This window comes from Puma concolor, chromosome B3 (genome assembly GCF_028749965.1).
Source record: "Puma concolor isolate L17-30 chromosome B3, mPumCon1.1.hap2, whole genome shotgun sequence".
Classification (NCBI taxonomy): Eukaryota; Metazoa; Chordata; class Mammalia; order Carnivora; family Felidae; genus Puma; species Puma concolor.
In genome coordinates, this window is record NC_141672.1 from 66,290,560 (window position 1) to 66,311,888 (window position 21,329).

Below are 21,329 nucleotides of genomic sequence, written 5' to 3' on the forward strand. Positions count from 1 at the left end.
CAAGTTTCTATGGGTCTCTTGCATTTCTGCACATCTAACAGAGAAGGCACTAACTACCCTTTGTGCCAGACTATCTATTCCAGTTTACGTACACAGAGAACAGCCTTCCAGGACAGAGCTAGTGTTTCTCCCTCCAGAGCAAAGAAAAGACATATTTACTGTCCATGCTAAAAAATTCAGGTTCCCTATATTCAGAGCTCCTCTTGTAACACAACCTACTACACACACAGGTATTATGTGGCCCCCTTTTTAGGAACTGGAGATCAGTGAATTGCCTTAAATTCTGATACTCTCACTACTGCTAATGCTGTAATAAACTTCGTCTCCAGTCCAAGGATATCACATCTCTCAGCATACATTAAATTGTGGAAGGCTAACTTACTAGCTTGAAAGTAGGGTAAAATCTCAGGTTCTTCACAATTCTAGACACAGATTTTCAGGGAAAATATATCCCCTTAAGTAACTGATAAAAATGTATGAATATGCCATTTCAGGAGATTCTCAGATCCCCTGAAGCCCATTTACCGACTGCTATAAGGTTGATGGACCACAGGTTAAAAATCCCTGTGTAGGTCAGGAAAGGCTACACTCTCAGAGTTTATCAAAAGCCTTTGTGATCACGTAAGGAACAGATGCTGCTGGCAAATGAATAACAGCAAAACACAGTTAGATGGTAACGTATGCCCTTGGAACAGGACTTGGTAAGTGAACCTGACTGCAGAAGGGGCACAGGGACAGGTATCATGAAGTCTATTGTGGTTTGGTTCAACCCAACTCTTAAACACTTGCTGTGGATTCCTTTCTACCAAGAACTCTATAGCTACCTATAAGTGCCACATTTAAATTCTACTTCAGCACTGAGCAGACCCTGCCAACCTTAGTGTCACAACATATCACCCAATTCTGAATTTCTTCACTTGCTGGTATCTTTTTACCACAGTGAGAGGCTTTTAACTAGATTTTTTTTTAATGTTACAAATGAAAATATGTACAGCACATGTGTTTAACCCCGCTCATATATTCACCCATGTTTATATTCAATAATGTAAAAAAAAATAATGTATAATTTCTAACACAATGTCACTATGAGATAGTCAATTTTCAGAAGAGGTATTTCAAAGTTAGACTAATGTATCTTTGGGAAGGAGTATTATATGTGTGATGTGGAGAGACAGGCAAGGGCATACTAAAGACTTTCCATGTTCTAATAATTTGAAAATCTGTTTGGTATTATGGGCTCCTTTCAAAAAATGAAAATAGCCTCATTCCAAAATGTAAATTGGTCTAATCAGATTATCTCCTAACACTCAGCCAATGTTAGTTTTGAGAAAGTAGGATTTTGATGAGTGAAGAGGGAAAGAAAGGAGTTACAGAAGTCCAGTCTACACTGTGATGTGTTTTGTTTTTTTTTAAATTTTATTTTCCTGGGTATTTTCATAAGAGAAAAAATGGAAAGCTATCCTGTGAGGAACAGTGTCTTTAGGAAAAAATATTTTTACCAGTGCTGCTAAATGACCACAGACAATTAAGCCTAAAATAGATTTAGGGGATAAAATACTCTTAAATCTACAGATAACATATAAAACATAGGTATAAATAATCTACATATATAGAGAAATTAGGCAAAAAAAAGTCAATTATCTCTTAAGAATATACTTGTAGCATCCATTAACTGGAAACTTTCAAAGGAAACAATAAATAAGTGATTAAATGATATATCTATTTTAAAAAGTCATTAATCTATTAGAAGAAATCTTATCCAATCATAAATATTTAAATCTGTCTATACCATAAACACTAAATCAGTTCACCTTTACAAGTAAGGTAGAAAAATTAGAAGAAAGCTCCTTCAAAAAAAACAAGGTTAGAAAGAAAGAAATAATTGTTGTAGTTTGGGCCAATAACTCACTACAGAAATTTATTCCTTTATAAATGTTTTAGGAACACACAAAATTTTCAGAGATTAGTTATTCCCCTAAGTGTTCGCCTGTCGATCAAACATTACATTGTTAACTTCCTTCTTTGTGGTATATCATCTGGTTTTCAAATATTTCCAGAGTTATTCTACCATCTCAATTGAATTTAACCAAGAAATGTATTTATCGCTAAACACTTTTAGTGTTTTCCTTTAGTGCTACCTTCAGTCATGTGCATAATATGTCACTTTAAAATATAACTTAATATAGCCTATAGCTTCCACTGCAATGTCTCTCTGGACATTTTTGCAATAAAAAGTTTCTGCTCAAAGGTGTTCTCATGGAAGAGAAATATTTAAATATACAATATTTTGTTGATTGAAACCTGCATGACAAGCATTGCATTTGATCTAAAAATTTCACTTAATAGCTTAGAAGTAAAGAATATTTGTAATACCATTAGGAAAAAAAGGAAAAAAAAAAAAAAAAAACACCACAGACCTCAACTCATTATTTTGTATCATACGTCCCAATCATTCAAATCAAGTAGTCATAGATTTTTTGTAGCTGGAAGGAAATGTTAGCAACTGAATATGCTAATGAAGAAACTAAGGCTCTAAATGGTTAAAGGACCTGGTAGAGTACAACTTCCTATAAAGATAATGAAAGACCGAAACGGGTCACTGGGATTTAGGCCATTACCTGCTGTTCTACTAATACCCAACACACAAGCAACCAATGGTGATTCATAATGTATTGCCATGACAATCTAGATATGCATAGGCCTTGTGTTAAGTATGTATCTGTTATTGAGTAATGGAATTCTCCTTGCTTTTTGCCTGCCATTTGTAGTATACCACACTTGATACCCTTTGGTAAAGCTGTACATTAGGGCTACTGACTCTAAATATCCTGGCCCCGGGATGTTACAGTACTACTATTATGGCTAATTTTTACAATATACAAAACCACCTTAGCTGCAGGATGGTGCTACTGTCATAAAAAAGGCTATGCCCCAATCATTTGTTTAAGTTTCTATTCAGCTACACCAACACCATGCAGAAACAGACCTTGGGAAATTCTTAATTTCTGAAGACAAATTAAAAGGATGTGGGACAGTTCTTTCTTTTTGCTAAAAATGTTCTAGCTTGTTAGTAGTTGTCTGTATCAAATCCGGAATGACTGCCAAAAAACACATCTAACTTTTTACAGATAGCGGCTTCCCTACATCAATGGGAAGGAATGATCCTGATTTTCTTGCCCTAAAAACAAGAAAATAATGCATGAGATTAAACCCTACGGATGAAACCATGTACAAAAGGAGTATAGGTTGTGGGAAAATATGCCATCATTAATGTCTTCTGCTATCTGTGTTGCTAACTATAACTCTTGCATATATAATTCCATTATACTTTTATAATTCAGGGTTTTGAAAATGCTTTTGAACCATTAATATATTTTCCTGGTTAAAATTCTTTGAGATGTTCTTAACAAGAGTCTTAGATAATGAATTTGGGCAAACTCTGGAACAGTCTTTACAGTATTATCATTCTCATTAATTTTCAGAACTACCCACTGTGTTGAGATGATTGTCATGGGCCTAAGACTTCAATTTGGCTAAATATTTTTGCATATATTTCAACATATAAGTAACTAACAGATGTTTAAATGTTAAGTTCATATGGAAGAAATGGTTAAATGTGTTTACTCTAATCTCATGATTTCTTCACAACACTAATTCTTATTTTACAATTTCTTTATGTATTTCATAATTTCCTCTCTGCTTTGGTCTATAATGGACCAATAATTCCAAAATCTCTTTAAAGATAACAAAACAGTCCTTTAAAATATTCTGGAAGTTAAGCCATATATGCATATGTAATATTTAATGTATGTATCACGAGTTTTTTAAAAGAGAAAACCTTAAACAGTAACTCACATATTTTTATAAAATATACAGAGTTCATATAAAGCATAGGACTGTACTTGTTTTGGTTCTTTTATTTTTACAGAAAGAGAGTTTTCCATTTATATTCGTATTTGGCTTTAGCAACCTGATCTATGGTATTGCCCTAACCTGCCAGAAAAAGATGGGTAGGAAACTAAAAACAATATTACTTTTAAGAGAGTTAATGCAGCACATAGTTTCATACTCTCATCCGGTTTATTTTTTTTCTCTTTGCCTCTTTGGTTATCTCTGAAGACTGCTTCTGTTTCCATTGTTTCATCCTTTAGCATTCACATATCAGAGCAATAAGTATTTCATTACTGGTTTATCTGTCCAGAGGCTTGAGAAGCGGTAACAATTAACCCTCCCTTCACAGTGATTGATACAGGCTTTGCTTTCAATTTGTTCCACTACACAGATCATGAAATTCTGAATGCAATCATCCTCATTGACCTACACTTTCAAACACACGGCTACAATGAGACGAAAGTAATTATTAAAAGGAACACTGGACTACTGAGATCTGAAACAAAGTCTTTAAAAAAAAATCTGTTAGATGACCTTCTGGTGAAATTGGCAAATTTTGATGTTAAGGAAAATGATAGCTTTGTGTCCCTGTCTGGAAATATTCGATGCAAGCTGATCAATGTATATTATGGTGATTGCACTGACTACAGTATGTACTTAGAAAACACAGAAATCCATTTTCGAACTGTTATAAACGAGTTAAACTGTTAACATCGTAGTTTAATCTATCTAAAAATTTTTTTCAAGGAAATTAAACTTCCTGATTTGTGTACAAAGAACAAACAGTGACTGCGGCGAAGAATGAAGAAGGCTGGAAAAGCAACAGCTTGACTTTATAAGAAGAGTTGCATACCTGAGTCCTACATCTTCCCTCTCCCCCTCCCTTTAGATGAAGATTCCCAGTAAGAAATGAATACATTTTTCACAAAGTCTGAAAAATAGCTTCAAATAAATATTAATCTACTGCAATCGATATATATGAGGGATGGAGAGGGGCTAGCAGGACACTGGTGACTACAGAACTTTATTAAAACAAGGGTTGCAGTTAAAGAAAATCAGGGCAGAAAGCAAGGCAGCAGGCCTGAGGCTCTAATCACAGAACAGAGTGATGGAGATGAACCAATACTGCATGGATTAGCAATGAATTATTTTGAACCGTAATCATATGCCTGCACAGAAGAGAGGCAAAAACTAGCCATTACTCATAAACTGATCTGCTGATTTCTTGAGAGAGGCGGGGGGTGGGGGGGGGGGGATGAGAATAAATTCATATGCTAAACTAATTCAGAATAATGAAAACCTAAAGATGTGGTTACACTTCAAGTAACATTCTATTTTTAACGTCTGCCACATACCGCAAAATATGGGGTGTTTAGAATATAAACTGTAAAGTGCTTGGATTCGAGTAGGATTAAACCAACCGTTTCTTCTAAGATTAGGATGTGATATTGTCACTCTACTCTCTATCCTTCCTTGTCCAATAAAACTATTTCTGGATAACTTTAACACTCCCAAGGATAAGATTTTTGAGTATTTGGTTATAAAGAAGCAATAGCATTCAAGAAATTAATTTCCTTTGGATCATCTAAAAAATATATCAAATGAAGATTCAATTGTTAGAGTTAATTTTGTTAGGAAGAGAAAAAAAATCAAAACTGCTGGTAGCAAGAGATTCCTGAGATTCTTATGAACAGACTGTTTAAATGAAGAGCACTTTAATCAGTAGAGGAATCCTCACGTTTCTAATGTCTTGCTGTGCATTCTGCAGGTTATAGTAGCAGCTGGTAGAGGTCATATATCTTTTGTGAGCATCCCAAAAAGGCTCACTGCCAGACTGTTAAATTATGAATAAGCAATGAACAAAAGAATGCAGATACGGTGGTGACAAGATAATCCAAGCAAATTTATCTATGACAAATTTCACAGGATTAACAAATTACATTTACACAGAACAATAAAAATGTGTAAAAAAAAAAAATGATGAGCCTACTTTTCCTTACAGCATTAGGAAAACAAAAAGTCACCAATTCACTGCATATATTTAAATTTAACTCGATCTGAAGTAAGACATTTATAATATGTTCAAGATATCTTTGTAACACTTCTGCATTTTAGTAGATATATATAAACATGCTAGATCTGGTTTATATTTTATATATGTTATGTTGTAAACAATCTATCCATCTATCTATCTATCTATCTATCTATCTATCTATCTATAGATACGTCTCACATATGAACCATGCACAGTATATATAGAATCTTGAACAATAAAAAAAACCCGTTCATATATGAATAGAATGCTTATGTTTTCCAGAAATAGATCCTGAGGAATAAATTATTTGTGTAGAAAAAATGCTCCCTCAATCAGTGCAACACATTTTAGCTATTAAAATACCCTTATTCTTTGATGTCTCCATTCTCTAAGACCAGAGAGATAAAGGTTCTGGAAACAGTTTCAGTTATCCCATTTGCCCCTACCAAAATACCAGTCTTTCTGAGTAAAGTGCTTCTGGCTGAAGTTTAGGACCAGTATCCCTTTCTGTAGTGTTACCACGGCAGAAAGGAAAATTCGTAGATCGGAGGGTAAGAGGGTGTCGATTTGAGCTACATCCACATAAAGATGACCCTTAATCCAGTATTACATTTTTCTTTACAATAAAATTCTTCTTATAAATCTTACAAGTGAAAAAGCCCCCGTCTATCAGAAGTAATGGGATATCACGGAAATGACCTATGATTCTATAAAGTGGTCTTAAAATGCTATGGGGCACCACTTCCAAAAATATGTGATAAAGATTTAAGCTTTAATGTTATATATAACCTAGGTACCAAGTCAGAGCCCTTTAATTCTGCATTAGCATACTGATGATAATAAAATACTGTAATCAGAAGTAATTTCTTTTAAGATGATCTGAATGCTATTTTAAATTTTGTAGCCTATTTTTCACTCATACTTCCTATTGACTGCTGCTTTTTATCTTCAATATTTTAGTAAAACATCTCTCTAAATGAGCCCTCTCCAACATTTTATAAGGCAACCTATTCTTTATGTAAACAAGAGATTTTCTGAATGTAAAAGTGAATATTTTAGGAATATACACAAGCAAAATATTCAGTTCTTTCAACCACAAATACTCAAGCACTGCTTATCTAGTCCTTTCAAGGTCTGAAATTCCTACTATACCTTTTTTTTTTTAAAGAGCTATTCGGTTGACAGTATTACATCCAAAAACGTAGAGATAAATGTGGCATGCCTGTCTACTACCTCAAATCTAGCTGACATTCAACAATGAGCAGTAATGGAGTCAGATGTTATAAAAGTTTCCCAAAGTGTAGCTTTTGTCAAAGAATTGTTACGTAGCAGACCGAGTCCTCTGATTCCTGACATCAGAGAAATTAAAATGTTACCAAAGACCACCTTCTTGAAGATTCCACAAGTGTCTGTGTGTGCCCACGGGGGAAGGGGGACTAAATAATGAGAACTTATCATTTATGTATTTATTGTCGTCCATTTTAAACAAGTTTTTAATTAAATGAGTTAATTAATATATGTAAAGCCCTTAGACTAGTACCTGTCACATAGTGCTATATAAATGCTTGCTGTCAGTATTCTAATGCCAGATAATTTGGCAGGAAGCCAACTTGTAGGAGTCCTTATATATTTCAAAAGACAATACCCAGCAATACAGTTAAGTATGAAAGTTGTTATTCAGAACGTCGATGAGGCTGTTTCAACCCATTCAGTGGCAAAACTATTACAAAATAAAAATGTCTCCACTGTAATCTTTAGGCAAACTGCGGCCCACTCTGAGGATGGAAAACGTGTGTGGAAGAGGCCCTGGAATACTTCACAGTCTATGACCAAAAAGGTGAGTGTACATGGCAAACCGAATCTAAAACCATTTTTTAGAAAATCTGCCCTGCAGTAGACACAGCTGTGGCGCTTGCCCACAAAACTGCTGGAATGTTAAGGGGTAGAGGGAAAATAATTTAAATATTAATTCTTCTTCTAACTTTATAATCGCCGCATTTCTGAATTTCCCCAAACCGCTGACGAATGACCAAGAAGCGGAGATCTAGCTCACTATCCAGAGTGTACAGGGTCTTCCTGCCCCAAGAGCTCTCTGGCATCAGTGTAGAAATCCCTGGCTCCAGAAAAGTCCAGAAAGGGAGGCCCTGCACACTGCTGTTAAGGTGCATTCCTACAGAGACAAACCTGCATTCAGTCTCTAACTCTACTCCCTTTGTTGGTTGGATTAGCTTCTGTTTTCTTGACCATAAGTAGGGATATTAGCACTTCCCTCACAGGGCACTGAGAAATTTCTTGTCAAGTATTTAATACAGAGCCCGAAACATGGTGGTCAATATTAAATGTTTACTATTGTCATACGTGATCTATTTTTATTTTTTAATCCCATCAGAGAACATTTTAAAAATTTGCTATGATTTCACTTGCATTTATATGGCATCTTTTCTTTCTCACCTCCAAGAACCTCTAACCATTTCATAGTCATTAGTTACAATATTTTACAATCTCAATAGCTGCCCCCCTCTGCCCTGAACACTAAACTAACACAAGTCAAAAGAGATAGAGGGCCTTATTTATATTTCTATGAATTCTGCTCTTCCTCCTCTTGCAGAAAAGGATGTTTTCTCACTTTTGATAATATTTGCATGTCCAGTATAAGGGCAAGTCTATGACCAGAGCAACTGCTCTTACGGAGTATTATTTACTATCAACTCTGGCACAAGTCATGATGGTCCATAGTAGAGGTTCAATAAATAAGGCTGAGTGAATGAACAATCACTAATCATAGTCAAAGGCCACGAGCAATTTGGGCCATAGCGATACGCGATTTTCATCTTGTGTCTCATGATTTTGTACACAAGACTACAAATATTCCAATTAATTTACCAAAACATTACGCTCTAAAAACGTATCCAGACAACAACTTCAAGTGTTGTTTAATCTTGTCACCGCCCTAGTCATTTTAGATATAGTAGTAATCATTTTACTGATACTAAGCTATGTCCTGCTTATGCACTGTAGTATTACTAATATTACTACAAATTATTCTAACTATGTAAGGTTCTATCAAACTTAATAGTGCAAACATCCTATTCACACTAATGGGGCCCAGAGCAGTAAAAATACCATTCAGTTACAGTTGGTTTATTACACTGCCCAATGAGGAAAAAAGGGGGGGGGGGGCACTATTTACTGTGAAAATACTAACATCATTAAACCCACAGCAATATAACTGAATTTTCCCATAAATCCTAGAAGTTCTTAGTACAGATTTAAATATTGGTATATATCACAGTACAGATTTAAATATTTAAAGTTTCACATATTCCATTATGTGCAACTTTGATAGCATTTAAATTTTAAAATTAATGTTTAATCAACTAATCAAGTAAATTTTCCACATACCAACTCTCCTACTAAGTTTCCGCCTTATCTAGTGTAAACAATTAAGGAATGTCTATAAAACACCTGAAGTTAGATTTTAAGCCAAGAGAAACACAAAGTTTTTAAAAATGTAACTCAAATGATGAAATGTTACACTGTAGAAAGAGTGGCCATGTAAACTTAACATGAGGGGCTACTTCTGCTCTCCTGCGTGCTGAGTTTTCTTTAAATTTAGCAAGAGGCATTCTACAGAGGAAAAGAGGATCACAGGAATACAGGAAAAGCAAGAAAACAAAAATAGACCATCTAAGGTTTACACTGGGGTCTTTATTAATAGGGAAGCACTTAAGAAAGTTTATAAGGGAAAACATTACTAGGAGTGATTTAGAAATATTTGTGATATATTCCCCACAAATATCTCCCAAAATATAAAGCTCTACAGCTTTAAACATAACTAAATGAAAGCTACACTGTCTAAATCCTCCCCCAAAAGTGCTGCTTTACCAAAGCATGCATCTATACATCTTGTCAAAGAAAACCTCAGCACAGAGCAGGGGATCCTGGACATCAGGACCCATTTCAAACAGATGCAATTTTAATGTGCCACTGGATTCCATCCATGCTAAGATCTGGGACAGAGCAAAATTATTAAGGGGTTCATGGAAACTCTGGCATTCCCATAAAATAGCTCCATTGTAGGGGCAACCATTGTGTAGAATTTCAGGGGGAAATCAAACTTCTTGTCACTAAAAATATCAAACTGTTGCAAGATGTAGATTATATTTAAATTACAATGCAGTTCTTACCAATTCATTGCTGAGATCTTAATTTTCATATAACTTTTAGTAAAATGAAAGTCATCTTTTTAAGAATATGCAAAGATACGGGAACCAAAAACTGTACTCATAATACCACTTGGTGCTGAAAATACCCCATGTAACTTTTTTTTTTTAACCCAAAGCATCAAGTAATGTTGAAGTCAAGTTTGCTCCTCGTAACAAATCAAACCTAGTAACTGCATTATTACAGACCATGCAGAATTTGGAATAGCGATTTGTCTCTCAATTCATAAATCAGAAATTGGGAATATGGAAAGATGTTGCAATGTGGGAGGGTCCTACTAATAAAGATCATTATAACTCCTGGCTCCAGAGCTATACTATCTAATATCCTCTCTGGTGGTTCTATGATATGCCCATGCATTACAGTTCTTGTTGACAGCCTGTTGCCTTGGAAATATTTCATTATTTCAGTTTTTCCATTTGTAGACCCTTGGCCTTGTGATATGAAGGCCATCCTATTTCATATTTTCGATTATCATTTAAGCAATCTTGTGGAGCTATTTATATATAAGCAAGTGTTAGACAACGCATATCATCATTTATCACTCTGTGTTTAAGCTTACAATGTAAAAAGAAATACCTCCAAAAAAAAAGTCTCCACCACTACCTTCAACTTTTTAAACCAAAAGCCCCGTGCTGTTGGAATATGCTTTGCAAACCAGCATGGGCACATCACATGCTTGACACTTCTATCTGTCTAATCTTCTTGGTTATACATCCACATAGTGGAAAAACTCTGTGGCAGTGCTATATAATTTGCAGCCTATGCAGCCTATTGGAGTTTAAAGAAAAATCAAGCAAATTTAAATATACAAGGTTTTCAACTCCTCTCAGGCTCCAAAAAGCCACTTTCTGTGTGTAAGAGCCACAGAAATTTCAACAGTACTAAATAGTAACCAAAAACATTATTAAGAAGAAGCTTCTTTTTCCAAAAATTACTCTGTGAACACTATTGGAAGGAAATGACTTTTGTTCTGTATGACTAAACTCAGGTCAGGTATTTTATAAATCAACAAGACAATTCAAAAGATATTTTTTTTCTATAAAAGTTTTCGATTACTAGTGTATTTGAAAAGCAGTAAAGAGTAGTGTCTGTAAGTGCCTTTATGAAATTGATTATTTGGAAACCATTTTTTTAAATAAATGTCAGGATGTCCCTTAAAGCATGTCCACAGGAAGTCATCTTTTATAAACATACTTGTGTTCAACCATTAGACAGAAATACTACTACTAACCAACAAGTTTCAGGCACAAAGTGAACATATAGGTGAAATGACTCTACTTAGTTGAAGCAAATAACTATGAAAAACACCCCCCTCCTGAACAAACCATCTGACTTTCCATTTCTCATTACAAAACCAAATCAACTAACATGTGTAATGTTTACACTTAAAAGTGTTAAGAGCATTTAAAGCCCTAATAACAAAGTGAACCCTCGGGGTATAAAACAACTGTTTGGATAACGGGCCAAGTTTGAGGTTATTACTGTTTGAAACATTTAGTTTATAACTCCTTCTTTCCTCTATACTGTTCCTTCTGCCCCCTACCTCATTATTACTCCTCCCTCTCTCTACAGGTTAAACCTTCTCAGATCCAACCTTTAAAATGACAGCATCCGAGCTGAACAAGAAGATGCTATTAAAGGGCATTAAATTAAATACAGTATATCCTCCTACAACTTCAATCAGAATTTCAGACCAAGTGTTATTTAGTTCAGCTCTCAAGTGGAGCAGAATAACAAATCGCGCACTTTGATTTACCTTCTTCGAATGCCAAATGGAGACAGGTGATAAAGAACGCGCTCATGCACAGGCTATGAAGTTTCCTCTAGAAATTAATTCTATCTTCAAGATTCCTATCTCAGAAAAATTCCCAAAATGGCACACAAATAGGCCTCTGCTAGAGAGATTACTGGGGCCATCCCAGTAAATACATTTACTACCAACAGACTGGGGAAGGAGGAAGGGTGAAAGGGAGGAAGGAAATCAGTTACAAACTTCTGATCTGAAATTGTTAAATGTTAAATTAAAAAATAATAATGATGATGAAGAGACCTGCACAATACTCTGAAAATTCTTTTCTATCTACAAGATAGAAAAGAGCAAAGTACTTAATATGTGAATTCTTCATAAACCACTGAGTATTCCTTTTAGCTAGTATGAATTGTCAGACAGTTAATGCTATACACATTCAACATCTTTAAAAACTGGATTATGCGTGATTTACTCTCAGGTATATAATTTATACAGAAATTATCCAGAGTTTAGAATTAGTCACTTATGTACCTACTTAACAAAATTATTTCCTTAATCCTGACAATTCTTCTGTCCCCACTGTATGAAGGAAACAAGCAACAGAGCAATTGAAGCTTTCTAATGAATAGCTTGTTTAAATACCTCTCTACCCTCTCTTGATGTAAGCTATAGGTTAAATGCTAAGTTGTATCAAATATAAAACTGCTCATGTAATAATAATTAAATCTTGCAACTACTACGGATTTCCCTCATCTTTTTTCTCAAGTTCACTTATGCCTATGAGGAAAGTGCGGGGGCAGGCGGGGGGGGGGCAATGTATCTAACAACATTTGTTTTCCTCAAGAAGCAAAGCCTGACATTTCATACTTCCTACTGAGCATTTCCTCTTCGGAGACAGAAAAAGATACTTTGCTCAAACCAATATGCTATATGCAATTAATGTCATTAACGCTGCCAATTAATAGCAAATAGGATTCCAAACAAAGTAGGCTGGGTGGACAGCAGGAGGGAAAACCACGTGGGGTGGTGGGGGTGGGGGGTGCTTAGTTACTCAGAAACCTAACAATGCCATTCACGTAAGACGGTTAAGGATATTTTGAATACAAACTCCCCTTCCCTTTGGCTTTAGTTTAAGTAACTTCAAACAGACATGCTCGGCTGAGCCCCTTGCCTGGATATGCAATTCTCACCAGGAAGTTTTTAAAACACAGATCCCCAAACAGTAACTAACGGGGCATAGATGTTCCAACTGTTGGCACATTTTGAATCTCGCTGTTTACTTGCTAATTTGGATTTGAGGGTTTTCTTCTTCCTTTTTCTTTTTTTTTTTTTTTTTTTCCTTTGGGGACCGGAGGAGTGGAAAGGAGGGCAAGATGAGAGCACAGCAGGGCAAAGCTGGAGACCCACAAGTTGCCAAGGCTAGGGGCGCAGCCTGGGCGGCGGGGAGGCGGCGGCCGCGCGCCTCTCTCCGCCCGGCCCGGCCTAGCTGCTCCGCGCGGAGACAGCCCCTCCGCGACACATTCCGGGCCTGGCGCGAGCTCCGCTCCCCGCCCCCGGCCTCCTCCTCCTCCTCCTCTCCTCCTCCTCCTCCTCCTCCCGCTTCTCGCCTGCCTTCCCTCCCCCTCCCCAGCCTCATTCCTTCCTAGAGAGCAGCTGCCAAGGGACCTGCGGCGGCCCCGGGGATCCCCCGGCCCCCCACCCTCACTGCTGCTCCCCGTCACACTGCAGCCCCTTCTCTTTTTTGTTTGTTTCTCTCTTTTTCTTTCTTTTTTTCTTTTCTTTCTTTCTGTTTTTTCTTTTCTTTTTTTTTCTTTTTCTTTTCTTTTTTTTTCTTTTTTTTCTTTTTTTTTTTTTTTTTTGTCAGCGAGTCACTCCATTCGCCGAGCCGAGGAGGTGCGACTGCTCAGCGAGCCTGGCGCCGCCGCCGCCGCTGCCGCCGGAGCCCGCTCGCTGCCGCAGCCGCCGCGGGCGGACAATGCGCGCGGGGACCGCGGGCGAGCGCGGAGCCGCAAGCCCGCAGACGAGGTCCCCGTGGGCTCGCGGCCCAGGAGGCGGACTGCGGAGCGGGCCCCGCCACCTCGGCGGCGGAGGCGGCGGCGGCGGCGGCGGCGGCAGGAGCAGCCGCCCCGGCGGCAGGTTCAATAAACAGAAAAGTGTTACCGTTCTCGCCTGGAAGGATCCTGCTGAAAGCTGGGCTTGGTGGGCGCCATCTTCCTGCTATTTTTTTTCCTCTCTTACTTTTTGCCTCTCTCCCCCCTCCCGGGGTGGGGGGCGTGGGGAGGGCGGGGGGTGTGCGTGTGCGTGGGGTGGCGGGAGTGAGTGCGGGCGTGCGCGGCGCTCAGCGGCGGCCCGGCGGGCGGCGGCCGTGGCCCTGGCCGTGGCCGTGGCGGCGGCGGCGGCGGCGGCGGCGGCCGTGCTGCTGAGGCTGGGAGGCTACGGAAAAGTAGTGGGGCCGGAGCCTCGCCGGCGGCCGGCCGTCCCCTCGCGCCGCCGGTGCCTCTCGCCGCAGGTCGCCGCCTCCTCCGCCGCCTGCGCCTTCTCCTCCCCCTGCTCGCCCGGCGCCGCCGCCGTCCATGCGCCGCAGAGCCCCCGCGGCCCGGGCCGCTCCGGCTCCCGAGACATGCCCAGCGCGGAGACTGGCGACCGGCGGCGGCGGCGGCGGAGGAGGAGGGGGAGGAGAAGGCGGCGGGGGGGAGGCCGCCGCGCGGCCCCGCGGGCAGCCCGGCCCAGGGCCCCGCCGCCTCCGGGTTCTCACCCTCGCGCGCCGCCACACCTCCCCCGCCCCCCCACTGTCGTCCCCCACCGCCGCCACCCGGAGCTGGCCTGGTGGCAGGTGGGGCACACACCCTCGCGGCGGGGGGCGGTCGGGGCCTAGGCCGGGAGGGGCGGGGAGGGGGAGGACACGCGGGGGTTCCCAGCTTGACCGCTGTGAAAGTATTTCTGGGCATTTTCCAGCTGCTTTGCTCCAGAGCGCTCTCTCGCACGCAGACACACCCCCCCTTCTCTCTCCCGACACTCTCTCACTCCCCGTCTCTCTCTCTCCGTCTCTCTCCCCTCTCTCTCCCTCTCTCTCGCTCGCTCGCTCTCTCTCGTTGGGGGACTGGGAAGCTCGGCTGCCAGCGCAACAACGCCACTCAGTTGCAGTTGCGAACACTTCCCTTCTCGGGAGTATGTCAGCCCGGGAGAAAGAGGCGGAGAGGAACTGGGAGGCCACGGAAGCGGCCTCGGACAGGACACCGTCCCGGGAGCTCCTTCCGAGACCGTGGAAATAAACGCGGGTGGGCGTGCGCTGACCAAGACCGGGAGCCACGAGAACCCTGTGGGCTAGCGCAGCGGCTGCACAGGCACCTTATGGCTCCGGCGCTCTCGCCAACATTTCCTGACCGGAGCATCTGCATTATTCACCCGCATACATGTCTGCAGACCCAGGGGTTCACAGGTGAATCCCCAGGAGTTTCAACGCAGTTAGATACAAATGCCTGCCTGTCCCCACTCGGCTCCTGGCACCTAAGACCGGACCGGACTACGGACATCTCTCTGTGGTTTCCCCAGTTTACAGCTCAGCGAGGCCTAGAGAAAGGGCCACTCAATGAAGGGCCAGTGCTGGAATCCTATTACCTGGGTAGACCCTGGTCAGAGCGTCCCCTCCACTAAACCTTACTCTGCCGAGTGTGGGCAGCTTTTTAGGCAGAGACTTGGGTCAGTCATGTGTCAACCAGGAAAGCAGAAAGGACTCCCAATGCATTTCCACTTTGAATAAATGAGAGAGCCACACGGAAAACATCACTCCTATGCGAGGCTTTGCATTTTACTTTAAACTTAAGAAAAGAAGAAAAAAAAAAAAAAAAAAAGACCTGAAAGGGGTCCCATTCGGTCCTACCGGTGCAGTAAAGTGTGGCTGGGAGTTGGAAACTTTGAAAACACAAGTGTTTTTCGTTGCAGAGGCGTTTAATCTGCATGATGGTGTTTGAGTTCTCTTTGGAGTACACTCTACAGGTAGAAGATGAGAGTGATTGAAAAATGAACTGAAGTGGAGAGTACAAGATATTGAGTACAAGATATACATGGGCTGGCAGGGAGGGGGAAAAGTTGCCGGTTGGAAGTTTTGGCTCCAGGACAGCCAGCCTAGGGTGTTTCTGCCCAAAGATGACAAATGAGAGAAGTTCTGTTCTCCCAACAGGCCACTCTTGCTGGAAAAGCCCCCTACTACTGTCACTCCCTCATCAGACTCCCCAAAAGCACTTAATGCAGAAATACATTTTGATAGAATGATGTGTCACCATTCACTTTAGCAAACATATCCAGCTCTTAAAGTGAAAACTAAGTCTGCCCCTCAAAGCCTCTGAAGCCTATCATGCTGGTGGTCCGATGAAGAATTGCCAGAGGACGGGGGACTCATGACTCAGATCCTCCCTTAAACATTTGGCTCACTCTCCTGTCCCCAAATTAACAAAAATTAAAGGCAGTAACAGGTGTCATCTGACTAATGAAACCAAAGAAAAGTCCATTTCCCACAGCTAGCACCTTCTCTTCAGTCATTATGACTGAACATAAAAAAGGAGGAAGGAAATTATACACCCAAAGGCTAAAGTTGATTATTTTTAAAGCTCTAGTCTTTAGAACCACAGTGGGATTCAAAGACTTGATAAAGTAGCCCAGATTCAAAGATGAAGGTGGAAGGCATCAGTTGGCTTTTCAGGGTGGGAGGCTATGGAGGATTCCCCCTGGAGGCTCCTGGCTTATTGGGAAAATTAGCCCTGGGAAGATCTTTGTGGTGAAGGACATCAACACTCTGAAGGCAAACCTAAAGGCTGAAAATTCCCGACCACCTCTTATGTTCCATTTATATCTCATGGATTAGTTGGAGGTCTCTGAAATTGTCCAAAGGCCATCTGACATTTCTGGCCCTTGACTCCCTAGGTCACAACCATAGTATTGTGACTATTGCCTGCACCTCCTAGGTAAAGTGACCACCAGACTATATTGTCATTTAAATGTTTTGTGAGTGACCAAAAAACCTTACCTGAACCATGAAAAGGAAAAATCTAATTCTTGTCTAGTCCTTTATGTTTGAAAGATTCCCAGATCTTTTGTATTAAAGGTTCTTGTAATCACTGAAGTAAAACAAGACTAAAATAATTTAAATTAAAAAAAATCCTTTGACCAGAAATAGCCTGTTTTTTGAGTTATTTTCTCAAGACTCTCTTTTTAAAACTTGTGACAGTACCCAGAGCATATAATGAAGTCTTCTACAGAATATTTGCAGTCCTGGGCATCAACTTGGAAAACACTCAGTGTGTTATGCAAAATCTGCTCTGGTCGCTGGGCCATTGGTTAGAAAGCACAAAATATGGCAGTGATAGATTATCTTAACCTTTTCAGTTTAAACACTGTTGGTTCAAATCAAAGGTTCTCAAATCAATGAAGTTTGAAATACAAGGTAAAAATAGGAACTGTTATTTGAATTATGCATTGTGTATATTTTAAGTTAAATGCCATTGGCAAATCTCTCAGATATTTAATCGTGTGCAATCTGGGAAACACAAATATTTAATTTCACACTTTCACGTGTTTTTTCTTCCTTCTTCTCTAAAACCGAGCCCCACAAATCGGAAGCTTACCTTTCATACTACATTGTTAGTTTTTCTCAACACATTTTTGTGGATTACATTTTTGATAAAATATTGGAAGATTACAACTTGTTCTTAAGGAAAAACTTTAGGGTTCTAGAGCTGTTGGTGGTAGTATATCCCCCCCACACACACACACTTCCTTTCCTAATTGCATCAAAGAATGTTTACTAATTCAATGTCACAACTCTATTTTATTAAATATCTATAAATGTTTGGGAGAAATGCAAACAAGTAATACCTTAAAACTTCTTTCTCACCCACCTAGCCTAACTTTGTAAAATTTGCTTCCTAACTCGCATCTCTGAATCTGACGCATTTGCATTATAATGCATTTAAGATGAATACTTAACAGCGCCGAGGAGACTCGGATTTCATGCTGTATTTCCCTGTAGTAACAGGTGACATGATAACACTATTATGTAGAATTGCGAGTCTACAGCTACACGTGAAAATCGTTCCTATTCTGTTTGGAAACAAATGATCAATCAGTCTCCCGTGATCAATTGCCCCCCTGGCTGCCGGTCAGCGCGGGTCCGCACCCGGCAGAGGCAGTGAGAAAATTCCGCGGAAGGGGACAGGGATCCCAAACTTTGCAAAAGCACCTTGTGCTTGTGTCTAAGACTTCGCTGCAACTCCTAGGCTACGCGGGGCTGGCGTTCTGGGTTTGGGGCCAGGCAGAGGGCAAAGGATGATTTCACTTCGCCAGTAAACTGGAGTGCCTTTCAATCCGAATTGTGAATTAATTTTTTCTTTCTCATCTGTAGAACGAGGAGCAAGCGAAGTGAGCCCTGACGATGTGCATGTGTGTTGTAACGCATAAAACAGGAGGCAAAGTGAGTCCCACCCCAGCACCCCGGGGCGGGGGCACTAACCCAGCCCAGGCGGGACTACTCACCGCTGCTGGTAGGAGGTGATGCCCTGGACGTTCTGCGGGGTGCCGTTGGCCGCGGCGCCGGCCCTCCCCATGCCCGCGCCCGCCGGCACCCCAGCGGCCGCCCCGCCGGCCGCCGCGGCCGTCACCTGCACGCTGAAATCCGGAAAGATTCGGATCATCGCCGCGGCTTCGGCCCCCGGGCGCGGCGGCTCTGGGCGAGAGCTGGCGGGGGCTCTGGTTTGGGCTCCGGCGGCGGCAGCAGCAGCAGGGCGAGCAGCGGCGGCGGCAGCAGCGGAGCCAGGCACCAGCCTGCAATCCCATTAGTGAGCCGCGGCCACTGTGCGCGGCGGAGAGGCGCTTTGATGTGCGCGCAGCGGGCTGGGGTGGGGGGGCCGCTAGCACTAGGAGGAGGTGCGGGGGGGGGCGTGCGAGGGACTTGCAAACAGCAAAACGTGTCAGGGTGGGGCCTTTTTTTCCCTTTTGGGGGGCGGTGGTGCTCCCCCCTCTTTCCAGGATGTTGCTCTCACTGGCTGCTCCGGCTGCGCGGCGCGAGCCCAGCTGAGGGAAGAAGGGGAGGGGTGGCGGAGGAAGGATGCACCGGGAGGCTTGGCGAGGACTTGGCCGGTGCAAGGGAATGACGGGCAGCGGAGGGTGTCTTTCTTTCCCGCCCCCTCTACACACACACACACACACACACACACACACACACACACACACACACACCACGCACTTCCGACCCAAAGTGCAAGACTGAGGCGCGCTCTCTCCCCTCTTTTCTCTAGAGAAATAACCACCATCCAAGCAGGCTCGCGCCTCCCGCAGCTTCCAGCAACCTGGACTTCAGCCCGCGTGTGCAGGAATGGGGGTGCAGACCTTCCCCTCCCACCCGGGACCCCTCTCTGCCAGTCTTCTGCACACCAGGCGGCGCGGGGGTTGCCAATTGCAAGTTGGACTACTGGAGAACTTGCTTATCGAGGAGGGATGGTGTGCAAAGGAAAAGGGGGGCGGGCGGAGAAGCCGCTTTTGTGCAATGGAGAGTTTGTTCCCTTTATCAAAAGGGACTCTGCTTGCTCCTGGTGGGCGGGCAGGTTAGTCTTGGACAAACTTGTGAGCTGGAGAGTGTAGGTCCAGCTAGAGGGATCCGGGTGTGCTCCCGATGACCCATCTCTACACGCCCTTTTCAAACGTTGAAACGAATAAATTAGCAGCCACAACTGAGGCGAACTCTGCAAATTCCAACCACCAGGGAAACAAAAAGAGAAAACACGTGCATTTATTTCCTCGTGTCTCCCAGTTACTTCTCTGCATTGTTACATCGGTATTTCTTAGGGTGTGAGGAGGGATGCTAGTGATTTCGGCGCGCCTTTTTAATGACAACTTGCACCCCTTCGGGCCCGATTAGTAGCTGGGGGCAGTGGGAGTGGATCGTTTCCCCACCCCCTGCCCAGGACCCCCTGTTGCCCCACTTCCTCCCTCTTTCTTCCGGCTTGAAAGCCGGGACCGGAGTTGCGGGGCAGAGGGGCGCGTCCCTTGCGGGACGCGGTGCTCTGTAGGGCTCCCTTCCTCTTGCACGCACCCACCCGCGACCCACTTTGCTGGTGCTGATGTGGTTTTCCCCATCTCGTTTTCTCCTCTCCCCGCGCGCGGAAGCTCCGGCCCGGCAGCCGGGGTGCAAGCGGCCGCCGCGCCCGCCGCACGAACCCAAGTTGGGCTCGGCGGAGCATGGTGACCGCGGCCGCGCCGCCCCGGCTCTCGGCCAATAGCGCCTCGCCGGGCGAGACACCTGCTTAACCCTTTGAGCCTGGGGCGCAACCGGCCGGCGGGGACCCAGAGGGGCAGGGCGGATTGGCCAGAAGTTGCCAAGGCCGAGGGCGGCAGCCTGCCCAGCCCAGCATTCCCGCACACGGGCTAGGGGCCAGACGCCTGCCCTAGCTGTAGAGCTGGACGTCCCCTTCCACCCTCGCGGCTCTCGAGAAGCACAGAGCCGCACAAAGGCCCATCCGCGCCCCAGCAGCGTCCCGCGCCTGCCTAGGCAATCTCTGCACTCCCCTAACCCGAGTCAGTTTCCGGAGGAGCCTCCCGCGCCCGGCAGCCACAGGGAGACAGAGGGAGGGAGCCCCAGCTCTCGCTGGCCGGGCCCACGGCGCAGCTGCGTTTCCATTTTCCTCTCAAAGAAAATGCTTTGGACGGCAGATAATACCAAGAGATATGAAACTGCTTCGTCCCCCACATGTTGCACGTAAAAAGAATCGTAATGAGCATCTGTGGCGTGTGCTAAGGATCCCGCGAGTTAGTTGAAGACCTAACCCAGGTCCTGACTCCTTCCTTCCTTCCTGGAAAGGGGTCATTCTCTAGTTTAACGGCATTTCATTCGGAGATACTTGCTTTTCAGAGGCCAAACTCAAGGTCATTGAACGGAGTGGGGGTGGGTGTTGAGAGAGTGGATGGTCCGAGTACATGGAAAGCCGCCTTGTAAGGATCTGGTCACAGATGTGGGTCCCTGTAGGAGCACCGCGGCCAGGAGATGCTGATTGACTTGGTTTCTGAGCCCTCTCCTCTTCCATCTCTCATCCTCAGGGCCGGATCTTAAGCGAGAGATCTCAAAAAGCATCCCTTGACTCCAAGCTGGCTTTCCAGTTGAAAGAAATGGGAGTTCATTGCAATTCGAGAGAGGTCAAGAATGTTTCAGGGGTTGGGAAAAGTTCTCCTCTGACTGCAGAGGTCAAGGCCGGCCAGCAGTACTGTAGACCAAAGGAAGCCAAGTAAAATGGCTGAGGAATCGGGCTAAAAATGAACACAGATCCAGGCCGTGGCTTTCTATAAAATAGAATTTGTCTGAATTATTGGCCCATTGTGGGGTGATGCTGTGCCTGCCACCTGATATCTAGGTCAGCCAGTTGATGGAGGCTTCCAGCAAGC

At 43.0% G+C, this 21,329-nt stretch overlaps 1 protein-coding gene across 10 annotated transcripts in view; it reads right to left on the bottom strand.

Moving 5' to 3' along the window:
- NPAS3 (neuronal PAS domain protein 3) overlaps nt 1-19,056 on the bottom strand; it is an 865,390-nt gene extending 846,334 nt beyond the window's left edge. For 3 of the 10 annotated variants that reach the window (XM_086709953.1, XM_086709952.1, XM_086709951.1), the window contains exon 1: nt 18,432-19,056. In XM_086709953.1, the coding sequence (XP_086566079.1) occupies nt 18,432-18,589 (158 nt within the window). In that variant the 5' untranslated portion in view covers nt 18,590-19,056. Of the gene's footprint in view, nt 1-14,063; nt 14,210-18,431 lie in introns of those variants that run through there. The other 7 variants (XM_025919003.2, XM_086709956.1, XM_086709955.1 and 4 more) reach the window with 3 other exon arrangements.
- Between the last annotated feature and the right edge of the window lie 2,273 nt (nt 19,057-21,329).